Here is a 21,604-nt window from a genome sequence, read left to right on the forward strand (position 1 = left end):
CCCCCCCCCCAAGTACCAACGGCCCCACCGTCACCGCAAACTGCACCATGGCCGCCACAAAAAACCCCCTCCTCGCCACCAACCGCGGCACCCACCAACTCATCCCAAACCCACACGTATTCCTCACCACCGTCACCACCACCATAATCTCCCCCGCCACGGGCTTATAACAGTCCACCGCATACGCCACCACAATACTCGCGATTGCGGCACTAAATAACCCACTGAGTCCGTACCCGATGACCAGAATGACAGGCCAGGGCCAGAGACGCGCTATGGCGATCGCACCGATGAGGACGGAGACGATGAGGATGACGAGGAAGGGGAGGAGAGCGAGGAGACGCATTTCGGCTTCGTAGATGCCGCGGTTGCGGGTTGTGAGGGTGATGGTGAGGTGGTCGGAGAGGGGGCCGGCGGTGAGCAGGCCGAAGAGGACCCCGATCACGAAGGAGAAGTTGCTGTAGCCGACTTGGCTGGGGGTGAAGTTGTAGGGCGGGGCATTGAAGATGGTGGATTCGGTCAGGTTCCAGAGGAGGATGAGGTTGCCGGTGCCGGAGACGGTGAGGCTGGTCCAGAGGATGATGGGGTAGGTGCTGAGGCGGAGGGGGGTGAGGAGGTCCCGGAGGAGGAGGGTTTTGTAGTGCGGGTCGGGGGGGTGGTAGAGGGTGAATTGGGCGCGGGAGGGGGTGCTGTGTTGGGGGGTGGGAGGGGGGGGTGGGTGAGTGGGATTTGGGGTGGGTGGTTTGGATGGGAGGGAGAGGTCGCAGGCCTGGCGGAGTTGCCACTGGTCTCGTTGGAATTTCGTCTCCGGGTAGCAGAGCAGGATGGTGAAAAAGTTGAAGCAGGTGAGAGCCAGGGAGAGCCAGAAGAAGCTGCGCCAGCCGAAGCTGATATATGTAAGTTAGATGTCATGGTCAGGTGTGGTATCGGGGACTACCGTTGGGTGATATTGCCTGAGATGACTGGCCCAAGATACGCGCCCAAGGAGGTGGTTGAACTGAGAGGTCAGCTGCGAATCCACTGCATCGGCTCACTCACAAATAGGCCATCATCCAGCGTCCGCGCTCGTGCAGGAAGAACATGTCTGCGATGATCTGCACGGGCATGGTTTCATTGGTTGCAGCCCCGATCCCATTCAATACCCGGGCTACCAGCAAACTGGGGTATGATGTCGCCCGAGCCTGCCAGATATACGAGGCGACGCTGATCGCGGTAAACACCAAGAAAGTCATGCGTCGGCCAAAGATGTTCGAACACGGGACGATAACAAAGTTGGCATAGGCAAAAGCGAGGATACACACGCCGGTGAGGAGCAGAAGCTGGGTGTCGTTGAGGTCGAACTCTTTGGCAAAGTACGGGAACATCGGGCTCATCGATAACGCAGACGAGCATGACACGAACGCAGCAAGAAGCTGGGAGATCATCGCCATCCCTGTGCGGGTCAGCCTGGCTCATCGAGGAGGTATGCGTACATTTCCACTTGGTCGACCAGTTCAGCGGATCGTGAGGGTCTGCGGATGGTTGCGGGACGAGACTACGCTGTTAGCCCGGATGGCAGAGATCTGGAGGGACTCACACAATGCCTGATTTGGAGCCATGAGCGAGTCGATGTTCTCGATCGCGCATGATCTCCGTGCCGGGGATATGCTCAGGCACTTCCTCTACCCTTGGGGTGCCCATCTTGCCGCGAGTAACAATTACTCCAATGTGAACTGGTCTGCCCTGGGATCGACTGGGCACCTTTAAGTGCACCGCTTGACAGCATCAGGACGTAGACTGGATCATCTAAGCAAGGGATGCACACCGCTAACCCCTTGATGCAGACAGCTATCAATTCTCCGCTGCTGAGGTTGCTTGTTTGCTCGATTGGAAGAAATTGGTAGGTCTCAGAGCTGATGAGTGCAGATCTCTGCATAGCTATTCAGTGAGGATCAGTGTGCAGCCTGCTGACTCGATTGGTGTAACACTGCACTGTGCATATAAACCCATAGAGGGTATCTGCACATGCAGCTCAGCCAATGATCGCTTGACAGACTACATCGATCAGCGTGCCAGGTGGATAGCAAGATCCTAGATCAAGAGTGCGATCTCAACAAAGATTTAATCAGTTCTAACGCATAATTTACGACAATCCATCAAGCTATATTCTGCCCTCATCCAGATCTGCCAGAAACTGCCGAGTCCGTTTCCCAGTCTGCCGCATCAGTTCCGACTTTTGCTCTGCCAGGCCTGGGGATGGTCTTCCGCGCAACGTGTAAGTCAGCGATTTCTCCTTCCAGATACTACTGCAGGCTTTATCGGCGGCTTCTTGAAGGAACTCCAGCAGCTGTTTCTCTCGTGGCGATGACTCCTCGAGATCCACTGTTGCCAAATAGGCTGCGACATCCTTTTCGACCGACTCATCGAATCCCAGCTTGGGCTGCGCATACGCCCCAGACGTCGTAATGGCATGAAACGTCCCCTTCCACTCATTCGTCGGCGGCATCGGTTTCTCTTTTTTCACTTCCTCCTTTCGCTTCTTATACACCTCATACACGGCCCACCAATCATCCATCATATCGGGAAAGCAGATCCCCCTTCATAGGAATAAATCCACACTCACAAGAAAATTATACCCCTCACACACATTCTCCTCTAAACCCCGTCCAAACCCCCCTTCCCACCGCTTCTGAGTCCCCGCCATCACCTTCCCCGTGCCGTCGCAGCAGAGGATGAGGCCGCGGGGGGGGTCGTTTGATTGAGGGCCCGGGGATATCCATCATGAATAGCAACTTAATTTGGTCTTGTTTATCTTGAGGATAGAGCCTTCTTATACATACCCCTTTCCGGAGGCGTTCCTCATCGCTAATTCTTCCCGAATGCAACACGCACAGACATCCAAGACATGGATCCGATATTTCCGCTGAGCTGAATCCAGCGCCCGTCCGTTGGAGCATATCGGGCTATTTATTCTAACCGACCACCCGCCACGCCCCGTCCGGGCGCCGTAGGTACTAGATCGACCATTCCGAGCTGTCATCCTGCGTCCTAATCTCCAGTGGTTATATGTCTTGGCTATTGCCGAGAGCCTCAACACACTTCACACTTTTCGAAAGATAATCATGGCGCTGATGATGGGGGAGTGGAGTTGGTTGAACCAATCAGCGGTGCCGCCACATCGATAGTGCGGCTGCTAGATACAGAGTAGTTGAGGGAATAATAGCCGAGACGCTACGCCACGCTATTTCGGGGGGATTTACTTCTGTTGAAGTTTGGATTGCTGTTTAGTGAGGGTATATTGTGTTGAAGTGATGGTAATTCTTGGCAAGCGAGAGGATTAGGCTGGATGGATTAATTCTTGAATTGAGAATAGTGCATAGATGGGAGGGATGGGCAACTGGTCAGTCTTGGTACAAGCCACTTGATGTATCGTTGCGGCTGAAGGAGGATGTTTATTTTCAACACGGATGAATCCGGTGGGGATGTGAAACACACCGAGGGGTAATCTCTCATGAGGTTGGGTTCTAGCCATCACATTGCAGGGAATGGATGTGTGGGAATGATTATTCCGTGATGTTTGGGTTGGAGTGGACATTTGTACTCTGCTGGTCGCTTTTGGATTCCTCCCAGGAAAGGACATTCGTTTACATGTAGGTGGCTTGGACGTTATAGTTTGTCGTGTGTGCGTATTTTGGTCGGGTGGGCATTATGGAGGATTTCGACTGTGGATGAAGTTTATAGCATGGATCTGCCCATGTCTTCTGTTCGAGTACTAACCTGTAATCAATTATTTCTCTGGTAACCTACCCAACGCCATAAAATACCACCAACCATGCACCCCTCACCCCAGCTGCATCATTTCAACCAGCTCCAAACCCATCTTCCACCTCCATCTCCCTCCGCGTCCGAATAAAATAATGCCCACTCTCCTCCCTCACCCCGACATACCACCTCTCCCGTAACTTCGGTCCCGGTGCCCTCCCCTCCCTTTCCCCCGTCCACACCCCCCCACCGGGACTATTCACCGCCAGGGCAAACAGATTCGGCGGCTCCGTGAAATCCGTCACCAACTGCCCCCGTACCTGCAGGACCATAAACCCCAAACAAAGCACACTCGTCAGGAACACCACGGCCAGAATCACATAAAACACCTGCTGCCAATCACTCGTTCGTCCCGACGCATACCCCGCCGATTGAATCGTCGCGTTGAAGTACTGTACTGCCGGGGTGGCCAAGCTCGACGGGGTATAATTCCAGTACGGGACGAAGGGCGAATCCTGGCTCCCGAGGAGGAGGGTCGTGCCGGCGAGGACGACCAGGGCTTCGGACAGGGACGGGAGGGTAGGGTCGAGGGTGGAGGTGTTGGTGGTGGGGTCGAACGGGGGGATCATTTCCATGAGGAGACGCTCGATGCTGGCGTCGTCGCCCATGATGCCGGATCCCAGGGTGGCCGAGTCGGCCCATTCCCAGGCGACGCTTTTGTAGTTCATGTTGTAGGTGGATTCCGAGGTGGTCGGGTGGAGACGGCGGTATTGGAGCGGGTCGGAGGGGTCTTCGCAGTGGGAGGTGAGGGCGCCGCCCGAGGAGTCCACTTGGTAGCGGGTGGAGCAGAGGCCGGAGAGTTTGCCGCGGATGGAGCAGAGGATATAGGGGGGCTGGTGGGTGGTGGTGGGGGGGGCGGCGCCGAGGAGGTAGATGGCGGTCGTGTTGGGGACTTTGGGGTTGATGATGGTGTTGTAGGGTTGGGGGTAGATGGGGAAGACGGGCGCGGGGACGGTTGGGGAGAAGGAGAAGAGGGTGTCCAGGGCGGTGGTGTTGGTGGTGGAGTAGGTGGGCGCGGAGGTGTACCAGGTGGAGGCGTTGAAGGGGTCATGGTTGGGCCATTCGGTGTAGATGAGGGGGAGGAGTTCGTCGTGGGAAGCCCCGGCGCAGAGGATGTTGACGGCGGGGGAGGGCACCGAGGCGGACAGGATGTATTTGCCTTCACCCGAGAGGTCGGAGGGTTGTTGGATGTGGTTGGCCGGGTCGCGGGCCGCCGAGAAGATGCCGCTGTGGGGATAGGCCGCCGTGACATTGTTGACCATGCGGCCGTATTGCTGGGACACTTGGGTCATGTTGGTGGTTTCGATCCAGCGGCCTTGCACGGTCGTGTTGTCGTACAGGAGGGCGTTGGGCTGGGGACGATAGGCCAGCACGGAGGACGTGGCGTTGCCGTCGTCGAGAAGCTCCGCCCAGCCTTGGAGGTATTGGTAGAAATCATGGTATGCGCGGCCGGCCATCTCCATGGCGAGACAGGTGGCATTCCAATCGGTGGGATCAATGGCGGAGGTGATCGGAGTTTGACATTCGTCTTCGAGGTAGTATGTGTTGGAGTATTGGGTGGACACGTTGCCTTGAAGGACTCGATGTTCGACAGGACCCATGACGAGGCTGGGGGAGACTATATAAAGGTTAGCAGGATGGATGGATGGAACAATGAGGGGAAGGGGAGGGGGGCACCTAGGGCTTCGGCGGCGGTGGTGTAGAGCATCGCCACGAGGGCGACGATGAGGGTCAGGGCTCCGAGGGTCGTCCAGCCGACGGAGCGGAGTGTCTCCCACTGCATCAGCAGGGAGCCTGGCTGCGTGATCCAAGTGCGCAGGGTCATGTCGGCAATGCTCACCCCTTCGGATCCATGGGCGAGGGCGCGACGGCTGAGTAGCTGTCCGAGAAAGGCGACACAGACAGTGACATAGGACAGCTCGATGGTTTTGGCCAGCAAGGCACTAAGCAGGGACGCGGTGGAGGCATTCAGACCACCGTTGCTGCCAATGAGTCGACCATAGAAGGGCTTGACACAAGCGACGACAAAGAACAGACCGGACAGGAGGGTGGTATAGACGGCCAGGACGATCAGCGTCACAAACACCAACGAGCATCGCCGTTTCGGTTTGGTCGTAGGCATGGGCACGTCGGGGGGATCGTCATGATCGGCAGCTTTCGGCAACGTACTGGCCAGACTGCTACGGAAGGAATCGCGATTGGCAGCGAGATCCCGCAGACACACATCGCTTTTATCATCCGACGAGATCTCAATGGAGCATGTCTCTGGAGGCTTGGCCGCCGGCAAGAGACGAAGGTTATCCGAAGACTCGGCCATGGGTTGGCTGAGGTCAGAGAAGGGAATTGCTTTTCAGAGAATCAAACGGGGGCTGCCCAACGGGCTTTTAAGGGGCGGTGCAGGGAAGCGAGGATTTAATCCTGGTCGTGTGCCGGGAGGCTGTCGCGATCTAGCGGTTGGGGGCCATTCAGTTGGGGCGGTTTGCCGGAGGTGCTGTCGCTGCTGTTGCTGCTGTCGCTGCCTGGGTGGCGCAGGATGTTTGTACAACCATTGTAGTCAATGCAAAGAAATCATCGGAGCAATAGACATAGGAGACAGAGAATCCAGTCCACAGAGGACACCGGATACTTCAAATGGTAGACGGCTTCCACGATGTAGTCACGTGACCTGACTGTGCCACAATCCAGGCGGCCAGCTCACCGGTGGAGACATTAAACCAGTCTAGATGACAGAAAATTATTTTTGTAGAAGAACAAAGAAAGACATCTGCATGCCAAATATACACTTCTTGGCAGACAATCAGGAACAGGATCACTATACACATCCCATCTCCTGACATCTGCATCAGTCGCATTGATCCGGCTGTCCGACTGGCTATTTATTATACCACCTTACCGATGAACAAAGAATCCATTAGGCCTCTCATGTGAACAGCGCATGTCACTACTAGTCACCAAATACCATTCAATACCAATGACAAGATTAAATCCCACCACAGGCTGATATGCAGTATTGTCGGAGATGGGAGAAAGAGGCACGGGAGACGGTGGAGTGGGTGGGGGGTTGGGGTGGGGGGATGCATGTTTGGTGGTTCTACTCTAGTGTATAGTATCTTGGGGATATCTAGCTAACAGATGGAGGGAGGTGTCCTATCTTGATGAACAGGCTGCTCAGCACTCACATTCTTCCACCGGAGGCGTTGATGGCCCGGTTTGAGATCCCTTTCCCTTAGTCCGACTCGAGTGAGCATGGCCAGGATCCACTGGTAAGCTCCAGATTCCATGCGAGGTAGAGTCGCAGCCTCCATGTTGGCAACTGCTGGGTAGCAGGCACTGATGTTGTCGATGAGTCGCTGATACCCCGGGGGGTTCGCGGTCCAATATGAATGGAGATCTCGTTGTGCTCATCTAAGACCTCTCTCGGAATATATCTCGGTTTGATGCGGGAAGTGGGCGCCATGAGCCAAGGCAGGATCATTTTGCTCGGGCTCGAATGGGGAAGATATCTGGGATTCACGGTCAGTATCCGCCATGTCACGAGGCGCTTGCCTGGTCAGATCTATCATTCCTCCGGTTGGTGGAGGTAGGGCGAATGCCCTAAGGTCGCTCGCATGCAATTGCATGTGATGCACTAAGCTAGATGTGTTATCATCCTCGTTAAAGCTCCGATAATAAATACGGCGGAATGCTCTGATATGCTAAGGATCACAGTGTTCAGACTATCATGCCATATTCTCCACCATCGGCACCCTTTCGTCATCCTCCCCAACTCCCTGGGGTTGAACCTCGACCATCGCCGGACTTGCCTCTAGGGCCGTATATGAGGGAACCGTATCATGGCGTGTTGAATACCAATATACCCCACCCGCTATAGATAACAAGATCAGCACAACTAAATACACAATGTACCCAGTTTCGTCGGTAGAAGTAAACCCGCTGTCACTAACTCTTAGCACTTATCACTTGATAAATTGGGACATGAAATGCACTTACCCATCTACAGAAGCCTCCTCACTCTGCGACTCATCCTCATGCATATCCGCGACCAACGATCCCCCCATCTCGGAACACACATCAAAATGACGCCCAGGTACCAAATCAAGCCCAATCAGCCGTTGCAGCACCATCGGCGCCTCCACAAACGTAACCACCAATCCAGAGTAAGCATGCCATTCCATGTGGCAATGGAAGAGCCAGACTCCTAACAGTTACTCTCAATTAACCCCTTAGTTCCATATAGCGGTGATGATTCCACAAACCTGGATTATCAGCCTGAAAGCGAAGAACTAAACTCCCTCCCGGATTCACAACAATTGTATCCCTTCGCATCGGATACCGCGCGTAATCATCCTCGCTGACTTCAGAATCTAAAAACGACCCCGCCCAGTCCTCGGATCTATACACGGCTTGAAACTGATGACCGTGGAGATGGAAGGGATGCCGGCCCATGTGCCGGTTATTGATCACGATTTGGACGGTTTCGTTGTGGTTGAGGATGATGGGGTGGGATTGGGGGGTGTATGTCTCTGGGAGGGTTGCTAGGTCTCCGGATGTGAGGGCTGTGTGTAAGGTTGGGGTTTCGGGGGGTGAATAGCTGATGTTGTTGAGGGTCCAGCTGGGTGGGGGTTAGTGTGGTGGGTTGAAGGGCGGGTGGGGGAAGGTACTGGTTTATGCCGTCTTCGAGAATCTTCATGTTCATGTTGAGGGTTACGATTGTAGAGGGGGAGGGTAGGAGGGGCTGCTCGTCGTAGGGGATTAAGGTCATGTCGTCTAAGATGTTGTATTGGTCGACTGGTTGTGGCTCGGGGTTCGGGAGGGAGGAGTTGTACTCGAGCCAGCCGAAGGCGCTGGTGTGGTGGCCCATTGTCTAGCAAGATAGGAATATGAGGGTGGTATTTATGATTATTGGTGGCTTAGTACTAACCGTATCACTCTCCGCAATAATAGGATAATTTCTCGTGGCTTCTTCCCTGGTAGTGACCAACACGCTGCATCGCTGGCCAGCTGCAAGATAAACCATTTCCGTCTCCGCGGGTAGGGTATACACCCCATCTACTTCGACGATTGACATATTATGTCCCTCAATCCAGAAGTACTGTCCCATGAACGCGCCGATATTCGCCAGCCGAAATAGATAAGTAGAGTTTGGTTCGACAGGAACACTGATATTCTGACTATCATTCATCAAATTAGAATCCGGCATTGGCTCCATCGCCATGCGGTTGCTTGCGCTCATAAACGTCGGTAAAAGGTCCGACATCTGGTGATGATACCAGTCTGATAGCGAAAGGACGATTTCTGCATCGTAGGCCGACTTGTAGGAGGAATTGGGGTCATCGATGATAAGAAGACCGCGCAAGCCATCGGGATACTGAATATGGTAATGAGAATGGTACCAGTAGGTTCCTGATTCGTGGACCTATTCCTGTGAGTAGATGCGGTTGAAGTTGGGCGAGGAACGATGTACCGTGAAATTATACTGAAAGGATGCACCGGGGAGAATTCCACATTGAGAACCTTGGGCTGTGCCGTCCATGTGTGGAGAACCTTTCATGGAGAGTCCGTGGAAGTGTAGCGAGGTGGACTGGTTACCCAGGTTGTTGCAGACGTTGACTATGATTGTATCACCCACGCTAGCTCTCAGGGTAGGGAGTGGCCAGTGGTCATTGATGCCAATGACTGGACGTGGGAATGCGCCATCGGGGTTGGCAGTGACCCAGGATATGTTGAATTCGTAGGTCACAATACTGGCCCATGTTGAGGAGGCCAGGCTAACAATTGCACCCACGATGAAAGGAACATATTGAATCTTCATGATGGAACACAAGTCTGTGGAAGGGGGAGAATCGCGAGTATATCAGACAATTTCAAGTAGTAACCCCATCTGCTAATCACTAACTGCCACTTGCAAACTTGCAGCAAATGTGGCTGGCGGGGCTTAATGATGTCGACTATGGTCGAAACCTAACCAGTAGAGCAGACTTGAAAGGGAGGATAAGGCTGAGGGGACCATATTCAAGATCAAGATGATTGAAATCAAAAGATGCGACCGCTGGAGGAACCTATGGGGCAGGTCCAGGGTTCAAAAATGGGCCCATATGAGACGCCAAACCGGGCTCGGAGGCTTTCAAATGTCTCCGGCGACGCCTGGGCCCACTGGTGCTCCTTAGCCAGGGGTGGTCTCCACTTTAAAGCTTGGGACTATATGAAGGTTTGAAGGTTCTGAACGTGCTTGATAGCACTCCAGAGCAAGGAGACTGTACTCGTTCATGACAATGCCACACCTTATGAATTACACAGGTGCGTGGAAAGCCAGGCTTAATGGCCGTCAGAATCTCTCGTCAGGGCAGCGTAGATGAACAATTAAGAGTGCAATAGTATGAGCGCCAATGGATGAGTCTGGTAAGAGATAGCGAATAGCATGTCCACACAGCACCACGGGGCACGGGCAGATAAAGTCGTAGCATGGGAAGACCGCCTCGGGCCTGGGTAGAGTGTTTGAATCAGCCAACCAATGCGATCGCAGCCTTTAACAAGACATATCAGACCCACAGTGGCATGATCAAAGCTTGAGGCTCTGAAGCATAGACTAAGGCCTCCCCGGCATTGAAGTAGCTTCTACTAGCAGAGAATGTCGTGAGGGAACGAAAGTCGTGGTTTACTTGCACTTTGTCCAGTGCCGAGTAGAACATTGAGGGACAGAAGCACCCGGAAGATCCCGAGCTGGGGTTGTTGACTTGCCCGTGCACGTATGTTGAAGATAAAGGCCGGACACAAGAGAAAGTCTTTATCAATATGACATTTAAGGATTATATTCACAGTCTGTTCGAGGTGCATTGAATAATCGAGGATATTTGATGTAAGTGGTTGTATTGTCATCACGTGGTGTAGACAAGATGGATAGTTTGTAGAAGTATATATAGTCCGAGAATGGCTACTTAACCAACCAGACAGTTACACGTTGAATGGAACACAGCGTTACAAGACCCCAGCTATCTCCAAGCAAAATACAACCAAGAAAGAAAACCTCAATAATCCAGGCCCCTCCTGCGACCGAAGCCATTTCCCCCCTCTTATCCAAGGTTAACATCGCGGATCAAATACCCGACAGACACACCACAACCAAACTCAATTGCATTTACGGCTTATATTTCCGCTGGCTATAACAAACTCTAAGTAAGTATTCCTCACCACAAATCCCCTGATGGTCTAGTTGGTTTATGGCATCTGACTGTAATATCGCATTGTAATCAGAGAGTCCCCGGTTCGACTCCGGGTCGGGGGATATTTTTGCCCCCCTTTTGTTTTTCCCGAACCAGCATGGGTTCACGGATGATGACATCATGACATATTTACTTGCATGTTTACTACCCCGTATTTCCCTGTGTTAGTCGACCCGAGATGGGATGGGAGCAAGGTGGTGGTGATCTTCCAAGTTTTGTTGACGAGACCCCTTCTCTGCAGGCACACGCTTAGCTCGTTCCTTGTTGACCTGAGATTCAGAACCAGAACCAAGTTCTTGTCTTACTACGGGGAATATTGATTCTCCATTTGATTAATGTCAGGGTTGGTTGATGTGCTTATCACTGTTTTTGATTGAGAACTTATCAGAAGGCCTAACCAGCGGAAGCGAACGGACTATTTCGAGTAAGCCTCATTTCTATAAAGTCATCAACACACTCCAGAGTCATGATTCTTCCCATCCATCGTTGAGATCATCAATCGGAAGAAGGCTTGGCAGCCAGATGAATCTGATCTGATCGCGCCGGATAGAGCCTAGCGTCGGGACCCTTGGCGTGCGTCATCTTGACGGGGGATACCAGCCAGTGAGAGGACAACCCTATAATATCTTGGAAGGCATTGCAACGATATCAATTGATCATTATACCTGACTTACCATAACTCATCTAGAACTCTGCACCTTACCTACCATCATGATGAACAGAAGCCCCCGCGTTGCGACCCGCTGCCTCAGACAGCAGCGCCAATGGCAGACCAAAGGTCGCTACCGCCATGCTCGATTCCAATCCTCCTCCTCCGAATCATCTAGCAGCAGCAGCAGCAATCCCGCCCTCACGGGCGGTCTCACCGGCGGGGCCGTCGCCTTGGTGGTCGGATACGCATGGTACCACCTATCCGGCGCCCGGACGGTCGTCAAGACCGTGAAACAGACGCAGACCTACGCGGATCAGGTCAAGCAAGGGATTATCCAGAATGCGCCGGAGCCTGACAAAGCGCTGGAATGGCTGCGAGATACGCTGAAGAGCTATGCGGCGTTTATCCCCGGAGCGAGCCGACATATCGATACCGTGTTTAGCGACCTGGAAAAGGTCAAGAGCCGGCATGGACCGGAAGTGGATGCCGTGGTGCGAGATGCGTATCGGGAATTGAAGGAGTTGGGGAAGAAGGGGGGCTCGAATGCGGATACAGCGTTCCAGGCATTGAATGTCCTGCAGAAGCATTTGGCCAAGTTGGTCGATCTGTCGGGTGACGCGGCCGGGGATGTTTTGGATAATCATCCGTGGTTGCAGGAGAAGGTGGGTGGGGGGTGGGAGCAGTTGAAGGAGTTGGGAGATGCGTATGGGCCTCAGGCGAAGGAGGAGGTGGATAAGACGAGGCAGCAGGTGGTGGAGGTGGTTAAGAAGGGGTTTAGTTTGGGGTCGGTGAATGAGATCCGGAAGCTGATTCAGGAGAAGACGGAGAAGTTGCAGAAGTTGGGGGATGAGGTGTGGCAGAAGGGGTTGGAGGAGAGCAAGCAATATCTGGACAAGAATCCCAAGGTCAAGGAGTTGGTGGAGAATAATGCGGATGCTTTGAAAAAGGGCAATGTGAGTGAGCTGTGGGGTCTGGTCAAGGAGTCGGCGTCCTCGGGCAAGACGGACCAGGTGGAAAAGTATGTCAAGGAGAAGGTCGACCAAGTCCAGCAGAGCGGATCGTTCGATCTGGACAAGTGGGCCAACATGGTGCCAGGAGGGTCTGAGGTTCTGAACCAGTTGCAGTCGCTCCGCACGTTGCAGGAGAAGAAGGGCAAGGAGGCTGAGACCGTTCTGAAGGAGACCGTGGAAGAGATACAGGAGGTGCTGAAGAAGAGAAAGGAGCAGATGGAGAAGCTCGCGGGGAAGGCCAAGAAAGACAGTAACTAATCAGGCTTTTAAAGACCACTATACATGTTAACGAAGCCGCATTGTTAATTAGATTCCTTTCAATGACTTGGATTAAGAAGAATCCCGATTACTCCCTCCGCCGGCCGATGAACTCGCGAGTCGAGGACACCACTCCCCGTACGCCTTTGGCAATCTCGAACCGCCCGTCGTACAGCGGATAGACCACTACGGCGAAAAAGGCACAGAATTGCCAGATGATCGCGACCGTGGTCCATCCAGAGAAGAATGACCGGGTGAAGATGTAGTTGCGATAGAGCGGCATCGGCCACAACACGAAGGTAATCAGAACCAAGACAACAAACACGATCCACGCGATCCATAACCACCGATAGAGGTTCTTCAAGGTGTCTTCCGTGAAGGGGTGGCGGATGTCATCCAAGCTGAGACGGCTTGGTGTCGAGGACGGGCTGGCGTCTGTGGAAATGTAAACTCCCTCCGTCTTGGATTCTTCGGTTATGGTGTTCGTCGCATCAGAGGTTTGTTCGACAAGTTCAATGCGGAGGAATTCCCGCCAATCAAAGGTCGACGGACGGTACAGTGAGATCAGAACGGAATACAAGGCGGGTGAAAAGAATGAACCAATGGCGCCGTAAAGTGCAGGCATTTCCTCTCCGGTGGTTGTCATGTTGACGGCGCCATAGAGCGACTTGGCTGTCGCGAGCCAAATAGCGAGACCGGTAAAGAAACCCAGCACCGGCGATAGAATGGCGGCTAGACGTGTCTGGCGAGACCAGAACAGGGTCAAACCAAGAGGGATGATGCCAGGGCAGGAGAGAATCGGTCGGAAGTAACCGATCCACGTCATATTGGCGCCGCCATAATTGAGAGCGATGGAGATTCCCGTGATGAAGATGGCATGGAAGACCACGGCCAGGTGACTGACCCCCAGGAGTCGGCGGTCACTGGCTTTCGGGTTGACATACGTCTTGTACATATCGAACGAGAGAATGCTGCTGACCGCGATCATGGACGATGAGACCGTACTGGTCAGCGCCATGAACAAAAGCACAAAGAATGCGATCATTCCAGAGTCCCCAAGAAGAGCCTTTACTAGGTATGGCATCACCATGCCCTGACTGACCTCGGTGGTTGTAATGTCAATGGGGTAAGTGGGCCAGATGGGCGTGTGATGCAAGGCTCGAGCAGACAGGCCGATGACAGTGCCCAGGCCCCAGGGAATTCCAAAAACGGCTACTGCAGCCAGGTTGTATGCCGGAACAGTCGAGTTGACTTCACTGGCAAAAGACTTTTGCCAGAATGCGGTGTCCTAGTGGCCGATAAGCTAAGTGTGACACAGAACGGAGTGGACCAGTGCGTACCATGACTACCAAAGCCAAATTGCCGAATTTCAAGATGAGCCCCCAGATAATCGCCCCTTTTGACTTCATCGTCAGCAGCGACCCGTCAAAATTGCCAGGAATGTAATTTTCGCTCGCGGTAGCCACAACCTTGTCGTAAAGGCCGGCCAGTCCCCCGATCGCAGGGTGTGTGAGAACCGAGAGGGTGAAGTAGATGATCAAGATTAAAGCGACAGTGGTATGCAGAAAGTCCGTCAGAAAGGTTGCCTTTAGCCCACCCACAGCCGTATACAGAACCACTATATCACCCCGTTAGAATAGTTCTCCGAGCGGCGAATCAGTGACTCTTACCTCCCAGAGGAATCAAGATGGTGGCGGCGACAAAGTTCATACCCGACACACCATGGATTAGCTGCGAGCCGGTCAAGATCATGGAGGCACAGCCAAACACATTGTTGGTCAGGTTCAAGACCATGTAGATAACGTGTCCCACCCAGCCATATCGCATGCGAGTGATCTCGAGCGATGTATGCGCATGGGGCACCCGAATCTTGGCCATGACGCCCAGGGCAGCCATCAAGGCAATCTGAAAGCAGAGCCCGGATCCCCACCACTGTCGAGCAAGGATTAGCCTTTGTTGTGCATGAGGGTATTGCCGACTTCAGACATACCAGTGGAACTGCCAATCCATACCGATAGCACATCGCAGCCGACAGCACCGTCTCGTTGATCCACATCCACGATGAAAACACCGCGGAGGCTGTCAGTCCCGTACCGACCGACCGATTCGCGACCATGAACATCTCCGAGGTACCCGAGTCCTCAGATAGGTATGCTTTCTGCACTTGAATCGCAACCAGAATCACGCCGCAAAAGAGGACTCCGAGGCCGATGAGGAGGCCATAGGCCGTCCCCTGGGTGACTAGTTCGACCGCTGCCATGATGGACTAATGCGTTGCACGGCAAGATCAGGCTGGTCGCTCCGGATTGCCGATGCGACTGCCATGGCTTTCGGATGCCGTGCTTTATGTATGCAGCTGCCGATAAAGATAGTCGTCGAGCTCGCCGATGCCCGTCATTGTCACGCTGTTCTTGGCTGTGATGGCGTTATACATATCCCGGCCGAGACGATGCTCATCAGCCTGTGATAGAGGGACTTGAGTTTATGGTGGATAATCCCGGTCGGCAGATAGAGCTCGGGGGCCCATGGCTGGTGGAAAGACGCTATGGCGTGCGCCGCGCATACGATGGCAACACCGCGGGAGGGGTTCTGCTTGGCTTTAAAGCTTCCATCGTCTATTTGGACTGACCTGAACTCTAGCTCAGACTGAAAGCCTACTAGGTAGAGGTGAGCACCTGGCAGTAGGCAGCTCGTGATGGTTCCCGCAGATTTGCTGATCGTGATGGTCCTGGTTATCGCCCATGCCAGGCCCACCAAAGATATTGAAGCCTGATGTGTTAACACGAAGCGACGCGCGATCGACCGTCAAAGGTGATGTATAGGGAAGAAAGCCAGAATGTGCTATGAGTGCTCGTCAAGGAACCTCTCATGTTACTTGTAGTTGCTGGAGTGCAGGCTCATAGTATAGAGGAATGTAGAATGAAGCTCGTGGGTGGCCGAGGGACACGCCTGGGATGGAGCCTTGCCGGTAAGGCATCACTCCACGGGCCGAATTGATCCGGTGCACGCCCGATAAGGAATCCGGCGCTCTTATCGCCGCGTCTTTCTGCCATAGCAATGAATCCTTGACTCGTCAACAACCTCATTCAACAATCTTCTTGTCGTTACTTTGTTTCCATCATGGCCGTCAATATATCTTTGTTAAAGTTATATTCACCTGGAACTTGCCACTTGCATGTCCTGATGATAGCGAGTAAGCAATTTCCCTTTGAATAAGAGATGATCTTCGGGTACGGGCTGATATTCTGTCAAAAGACACGGACGTTTCAGGTAACCTCCACAACCGAGGCTGTACTACCATCTGCAAACGAAGCCATAGCACACCAGAGACCTGAAAAGAGCGAGATAATGAATGTGCGCTGGGATACCCAGTATCCCATCCCGTCGCCTCTCAGAGTTGCCCGCCCCAGTGACGAGCGAGCCCCGAATGCTATTCGCATTTTGCCGCTCAGATGGAAGGAAGATGTGGACGTGAGGAGACAGAAAACTGACCTAGATATGGCTGCGAGTGGATGAGGAACCGGATGAGGAGCGCTTTGCTACTGTCCCTCCACAGGAGTTGAAGATTGCAAGAGCAACCATTCTGAGATGGACTGGGGGATCAGCAAGATCGGGAGGAAGCTCCTTGTGAGCAGAGAGAACAATAGACATTTCCTCGAAGAGCATTCTCGTGGCACCTGGGGCTGCTCGTGCGTCAGTTTCTCCTAAGCCTTAGCAGATTGCCTCGGAACAGCTGTTGGTCGGGCCCGAGAGCGATGGTGAGTGAACAGGTTGTAACTTGTATGGTTCTCCCCGAGGAATTAGCAAACCAGGAGGGAACATGCCGCTCTGACTCAACTTATCCCTGGTCTGCTTATCGTCCCTATACTGCTGTCGCAGCATGAGGTGGATACGTGGTAGCGATTGTCTTTATCGTCGTTAAACTAAACACACACCTTCGTCTCGTCTACTAAAATCCGTCCACAATTGTGTTCTGACTGGACTGTCCGCTGGATCGTTAGACATGTCTGGCTAAAATGGGTGGATGCGAGTTAGCGGGCAAGGCTGCCTTTCAGTCATGCGGTGACTGCATCAAGGGTCGCGACCATTGTGCAATCTCACCCATCTGAAACCTGATAATTCGGTACCTTTCTTGACTCGGAACAAGCTGGATAACAAACTGGGCAGTTTGATTCAGCGTGCCGAAATTGCTAAGTCATGATCGGCATTTGTAATGGCCGGACCTTTCAGCTGATATTCTGCAGAGTCCCGCCCATTTTAAGCTTGGGATTTGATGGGAGGCACCACGGGGCATTGAACGTGATTGTTTCTATGAGCCTCTGGACATGCCACTTGAAGTCGAGCCGTCCCGGGTGGCCAGTGCTCTCCGGAATGTCCTGGCTGGGTTTGGTGGCTGCGCTTGGCACCATTGTTTACCGGCAAGCGGGGAGCTTGTTAGAAGCCTGGTGGGTCCAACTGTCGCAGGCCTCAATTCACCTTGTTCGAGATTGCTATAGATCTCACAGCCCATTCCCTGTGTAACGACATATATTCTACATCAGGGGGGCTGCGTAAGTAGCCTGGATCTGTTATGGGTCTATACAGGTGAAATTTTGCTCGGGTAGGCTGCCCAATTGGGTATGCACTCAGCCAAGAATTCTGGAAAAAATTGTGAGTTCCAGGGCGACGATTCCCCCGCATGGGGGTTGCCGACAAATAATATCCATTTGGTGCCTGTCCGAGTGTACGTGGCTCGCCGTTTCTCCACACTGTCGCCCTTTCACCTTCCTATTGGAGAAGACACTGAGGTTTGTCTGACGGAAGAGTCCGGGGTGCTTTTCACGAACTCTTCATTCACTCGGCATAGTTTTAGAGTTTAGGATGCACCTGGAACCAGGGGTTGAAGAGCCAAGGGACTACCCACAGGCTAACCCCGCCAAGATTCCGCCGAAGGACAGATGTTGCGCTATCAGCTTATGCCAGAGGCAATATACGGGCAGATAGTTATCGCCGTCGGACTCCATGACTGTGGCCGTGGAGCCTTCCGGTACCGGATATTATGCACGCACTCCCCTAATTGAATTCTTCATGATCTAGGGATGTCTGTGCTGGGCTGGAATCCGTGTGCTTCGGGATTCACGCTTCCGACGCGTCACCCCAGCCATGCATCCGTGTTTCATGGTCTCGCCCTGATGAAACTGCTCGGCTTATCCGGGTCGGCATGCAGGGTCCTGACCAAACTATGGACACAGCCGAGAGAAATTCGGAGATACGAAACAGGGCGACAACTGCGGTGGGTCACTGATTAACTAAGCGGATTTCGTTCTCCGGTGCTATCTATTGATCTCCCGGCAGGCATGCGTAGAAGATGGGCATCGTGAACTAGATCCAAAATGTAGGCGGTGCTTGCAGAGCCTTATTTAATTAAGCTCAGCCCCATGCTTGGTGACCTGCTAGCAGACTATCTTCACCGAGCAACCTACTGCCAGTCTCCTCTCTTCTATTCATCTATTTCCCATCGAGGCCGCTCCTTATGATGAGAGACCTCACACTTTTTGCAGTGACGACCCTGTTGGGTCTCGCGACAGCCTCTTCAAACTCTTCAACATTGGGATTGCTGAAGTACAATGGCGGTAAGCTCATCAGCCCCCTTTCAGCCACTGTTTTCAAGATGAATGGGGCTAAATTGAATCACCGTACGGCTAACACAATGCAGTTGCTCTGGGAGATTGGGAATCTGCATACGACAAGGCCTCTGCTTTTGTGGGAAACCTAACCACTGAGCAGAAATTGGCCATCATGACTGGCAGCAGTGTCACATCTGCTACAAATGAAAGTTTCTCGGCATTGGTCTTCGGTGATGGTGACATGGGACTGCAGGACTTTAACTACGTCTCAGCGTTCAGCTTGGCTTCTGCCATCGCGATGACCTGGGATCAAGATGCCTACTATCAGCAGGCCAAAGCAGTGGGTATTAAATTCTATAAGAAGGAAATCCAGGTCTTAAACGCGCCAACCTCGCAGCCCATCGGCCGAACGCCGTGGGGTGGTCGATTCGGCGAGACATTTGGCCCGGACCCCTACCTCAATGGTTTGGCCACTGGCCTTTCTGTGAAGGGCTACGTTGAAACCGGTGTCATCTCTGGAGCCAAGGTATGTTTCGCCATCCGGCTTTGGTGTGTACGAAAAGGATAAGTGACTCACACTCAATGATAGCATTTTCTTCTGTATGAGCAAGAGACCAACCGGACTAGTGACCCAAACAGTATCAGTCCCAATCCTGCGTCTGGGCCCCTTCCATATTCCTCCAAGACGGACGATAAGACCCTGCACGAGACCTATCTTTGGCCATTCTATGATGCCGTCAAGAATGGTCTCGGTGCGGTCATGTGCGCGATGACCAAAGTCAACAATACGCTTGCTTGTCAGAACTCCGACCTACTCCTGAAGCACTTGAAGACGGAGCTTGGTTTTCCAGGACTGGTATATCCTGATACCAAGGCCCAGAGCACCGAAACTGCCGAGACGCTCAACAATGGCGAGGACTACGGAGACAGCACTTACTGGTCCACATCTGTGGTGAAATCTCTTCTCGCAAATGGTACTCTCTCGGAGGCGCGTCTGAACGACATGACTATCCGAAACATGATCGGATACTATTAATCCAACCTAGACAACGGGCTTCAACCTGCAGAGCAAGGCGACAGTGCCTTTGTTGACGTGAGAGGCAATCATTCCAAGCTAATCCGCAAATATGGTGCTCAGTCCATGGCTTTGCTGAAGAACAAGAACAATGCCCTCCCGTTGAAGACGGTCCGCAGAATGAGCATTTTCGGTGCTCACGCCGGTGCCATTGTCGACGGTCCCAACCAAGACCTTCCGTTGATGGATCCGGTCCCACTTATCAAGGCCATCTAGCAACCGGCTTCGGCTCTGGACAGGCATCTTACCCTTACCTCGTGACCCCCTTGGTTCCGTTGACCGTCAAAGCTACGGAGGATGGGACGATTCTGAACTGGATTTTGAAAGACAACTATACTTCGACAGCAGGCTCCTCTCTCATTCCCTCAGTTGCTGGAAGTACAGCTGTATCACCCTCTTACGCGACTTATGCCGGCAACTCCGATGTCTGCATCGTTTTCCTGAATACTCTTGCGGGCGAGGGCGCTGACCGGACTGAGTTATACAACCCTGATCAAGATACAATGGTTAACACCGTTGCCGACAACTGCAATAACACCATCGTCGTGATCAACACCGTGGGACCTAGACTACTGGACCAATGGATTGAGCACGAGAACGTGACAGCAGTACTGTATGGATCTCTCTTGGGCCAAGGATCGGGCAACTCGATCGTGGATGTCCTCTACGGCGATGTCAATCCTTCCGGCCGTCTGATCTACTCCATACCAAAGAACGAAAGTGACTACAACGTGGGTCTCTGCTACACTTCTCAATGCAACTTCACCGAAGGTAACTTCCTCCACATCCCAACATAACCACGAAGACTAACACTCCTAGGTGTTTACCTTGACTACCGCTACTTCGATGCCCACAACATCACCACCCGCTTCCCCTTCGGTCACGGTCTCTCCTATACCTCCTTCTCCTACTCCAACCTCACCATTTCCGCCACTCCCACCGGCCACCTCGCCGTTGGCGGCTACAGCGACCTCTGGGACACCGTGAACAGCATCTCCGTAACCATCAACAACACCGGCTCCCTCAGCGGAGCCGAGATCCCTCAACTCTACTTGAGCTTCCCTGACTCTGCCGACCAGCCTCTCCGCCAACTCCGTGGCTTCGAGCGCGTGGAACTCGCCACCGGCGAGCAGAAAACTGCCACGTTTAACCTACGCCGTCGTGAAATCTCCTACTGGAATGTCGTCGAGCAGCAATGGGTTGTTGCGGCTGGCGAGTACAAGGTATACGTCGGTGCTAGTTCCCGGGATTTCAAGCTGCACGGGTCTTTCACGGTTCAGACGGATGTCTGAGTTTGAAGTGGGGGAGATTCTGGTTAATTTCCCTGCTCTAAGCGTGCATCTCTGTTGTTCCGTGAAAGTGTTGATTTTCTTACATGCTATTGGCCGCAGTTTGGATTTGTATTGCGGTCATATGGCAAGGTGGCAGGTCCGCTCGATGTACATATATTAGATCGTGGTTGAGCTTTCCTGATTGAAAGGACTTTGTAACATAGGATAGATTATAGATTAGTCTTGATGTTCATTTACCGAGCATATCGGTATCATAGCGAACCTCTCGCCTACCTTTCGGTCCTGAACTAGACTGTTGATGTTTGCATGTCTGCCATAATAGTAAAAGGGCCCCCTCCGGCTCCACATCCTGATGTTTGTCTGCGGCAGCAGAATCATAATTTCAAAATGATTCATTTATTGAAATTCAACTAATATCATACCATTTATATTACAAACCTCAAAGCTATTTGTTAGTAAGAGCCAAACCCGGGAATTCAACTAGTGGAGCATCCAGGGTCAAAGCGTATATCGATATACAAGCGACATAATCATATCAAGGAATAGCTCTTTGGCTCGTGATTAAATCAATCTACTTATCAGAAAATCCTTATGTCACTAGATTCGAAAAGAAGTCCATTTTTGGGGAATCATGTTCCTTAAAATTTCAAAATAAATCAAATGCATCAACCTTCTACAGATGTCATGTTA

General features: G+C 52.7%; 8 protein-coding genes and 1 non-coding gene across 9 annotated transcripts; 3 read left to right on the forward strand and 6 right to left on the reverse strand.

Annotated features, from left to right (window-relative positions):
• Positions 1–7: 7 nt before the first annotated feature.
• On the reverse strand, positions 8–1,536 carry BO80DRAFT_395141 (MFS general substrate transporter; the record flags this gene model as incomplete). Its single annotated transcript, XM_025717302.1, has 4 exons — positions 1,473–1,536; positions 1,039–1,432; positions 938–997; positions 8–887 (listed from the first exon to the last, which is right to left on the reverse strand). Coding segments are annotated over exons 2-4 (1,332 nt in total), but the record flags the coding sequence as incomplete, so codon positions are not given.
• A 604-nt stretch (positions 1,537–2,140) lies between these two features.
• On the reverse strand, positions 2,141–2,750 carry BO80DRAFT_469821 (uncharacterized protein; the record flags this gene model as incomplete). The annotated part of the gene is made up of 1 exon (XM_025723042.1): positions 2,141–2,750. Exon 1 carries the CDS (start codon positions 2,555–2,557, stop codon positions 2,141–2,143), a length of 417 nt encoding a protein of 138 aa, XP_025569233.1. The 5' UTR covers positions 2,558–2,750.
• An 847-nt stretch (positions 2,751–3,597) lies between these two features.
• BO80DRAFT_420118 (uncharacterized protein) lies at positions 3,598–6,155 on the reverse strand. Its single transcript, XM_025718329.1, has 2 exons — positions 5,479–6,155; positions 3,598–5,419 (listed from the first exon to the last, which is right to left on the reverse strand). Exons 1-2 carry the CDS (start codon positions 6,116–6,118, stop codon positions 3,840–3,842), a joined length of 2,220 nt encoding a protein of 739 aa, XP_025569234.1. The 5' UTR covers positions 6,119–6,155; the 3' UTR covers positions 3,598–3,839.
• A 402-nt stretch (positions 6,156–6,557) lies between these two features.
• BO80DRAFT_506522 (uncharacterized protein) lies at positions 6,558–7,106 on the reverse strand (the record flags this gene model as incomplete). The annotated part of the gene is made up of 2 exons (XM_025724550.1): positions 6,558–6,897; positions 6,981–7,106. The coding sequence occupies 2 exons, from the start codon at positions 7,104–7,106 to the stop codon at positions 6,691–6,693; spliced, it is 333 nt and encodes a 110-aa protein (XP_025569235.1). The 3' UTR covers positions 6,558–6,690.
• Positions 7,107–7,787: 681 nt separating this feature from the next.
• BO80DRAFT_460214 (multicopper oxidase) lies at positions 7,788–9,613 on the reverse strand (the record flags this gene model as incomplete). The annotated part of the gene is made up of 5 exons (XM_025722380.1): positions 7,788–7,999; positions 8,058–8,413; positions 8,463–8,665; positions 8,723–9,217; positions 9,266–9,613. The coding sequence occupies 5 exons, from the start codon at positions 9,611–9,613 to the stop codon at positions 7,788–7,790; spliced, it is 1,614 nt and encodes a 537-aa protein (XP_025569236.1).
• Positions 9,614–10,996: 1,383 nt separating this feature from the next.
• Positions 10,997–11,083, forward strand: BO80DRAFT_t307. Its single transcript has one exon. It is a non-coding gene; the product is annotated as a tRNA-Tyr (tRNA).
• A 388-nt stretch (positions 11,084–11,471) lies between these two features.
• Positions 11,472–12,981, forward strand: BO80DRAFT_430336 (uncharacterized protein). Its single transcript, XM_025720686.1, has one exon. The coding sequence runs from the start codon at positions 11,733–11,735 to the stop codon at positions 12,939–12,941; it is 1,209 nt and encodes a 402-aa protein (XP_025569237.1). The 5' UTR covers positions 11,472–11,732; the 3' UTR covers positions 12,942–12,981.
• A 48-nt stretch (positions 12,982–13,029) lies between these two features.
• On the reverse strand, positions 13,030–15,344 carry BO80DRAFT_469824 (sodium:solute symporter family protein; the record flags this gene model as incomplete). Its single annotated transcript, XM_025723043.1, has 4 exons — positions 14,932–15,344; positions 14,612–14,873; positions 14,282–14,559; positions 13,030–14,229 (listed from the first exon to the last, which is right to left on the reverse strand). Exons 1-4 carry the CDS (start codon positions 15,199–15,201, stop codon positions 13,030–13,032), a joined length of 2,010 nt encoding a protein of 669 aa, XP_025569238.1. The 5' UTR covers positions 15,202–15,344.
• A 3,026-nt stretch (positions 15,345–18,370) lies between these two features.
• BO80DRAFT_489130 (putative beta-glucosidase D) lies at positions 18,371–20,914 on the forward strand (the record flags this gene model as incomplete). Its single annotated transcript, XM_025723594.1, has 6 exons — positions 18,371–18,553; positions 18,637–19,073; positions 19,137–19,521; positions 19,594–19,782; positions 19,839–20,393; positions 20,442–20,914. The coding sequence occupies exons 1-6, from the start codon at positions 18,454–18,456 to the stop codon at positions 20,912–20,914; spliced, it is 2,139 nt and encodes a 712-aa protein (XP_025569239.1). The 5' UTR covers positions 18,371–18,453.
• Between the last annotated feature and the right edge of the window lie 690 nt (positions 20,915–21,604).

Source organism: Aspergillus ibericus (genome assembly GCF_003184845.1).
Source record: "Aspergillus ibericus CBS 121593 unplaced genomic scaffold BO80scaffold_94, whole genome shotgun sequence".
Classification (NCBI taxonomy): Eukaryota; Fungi; Ascomycota; class Eurotiomycetes; order Eurotiales; family Aspergillaceae; genus Aspergillus; species Aspergillus ibericus.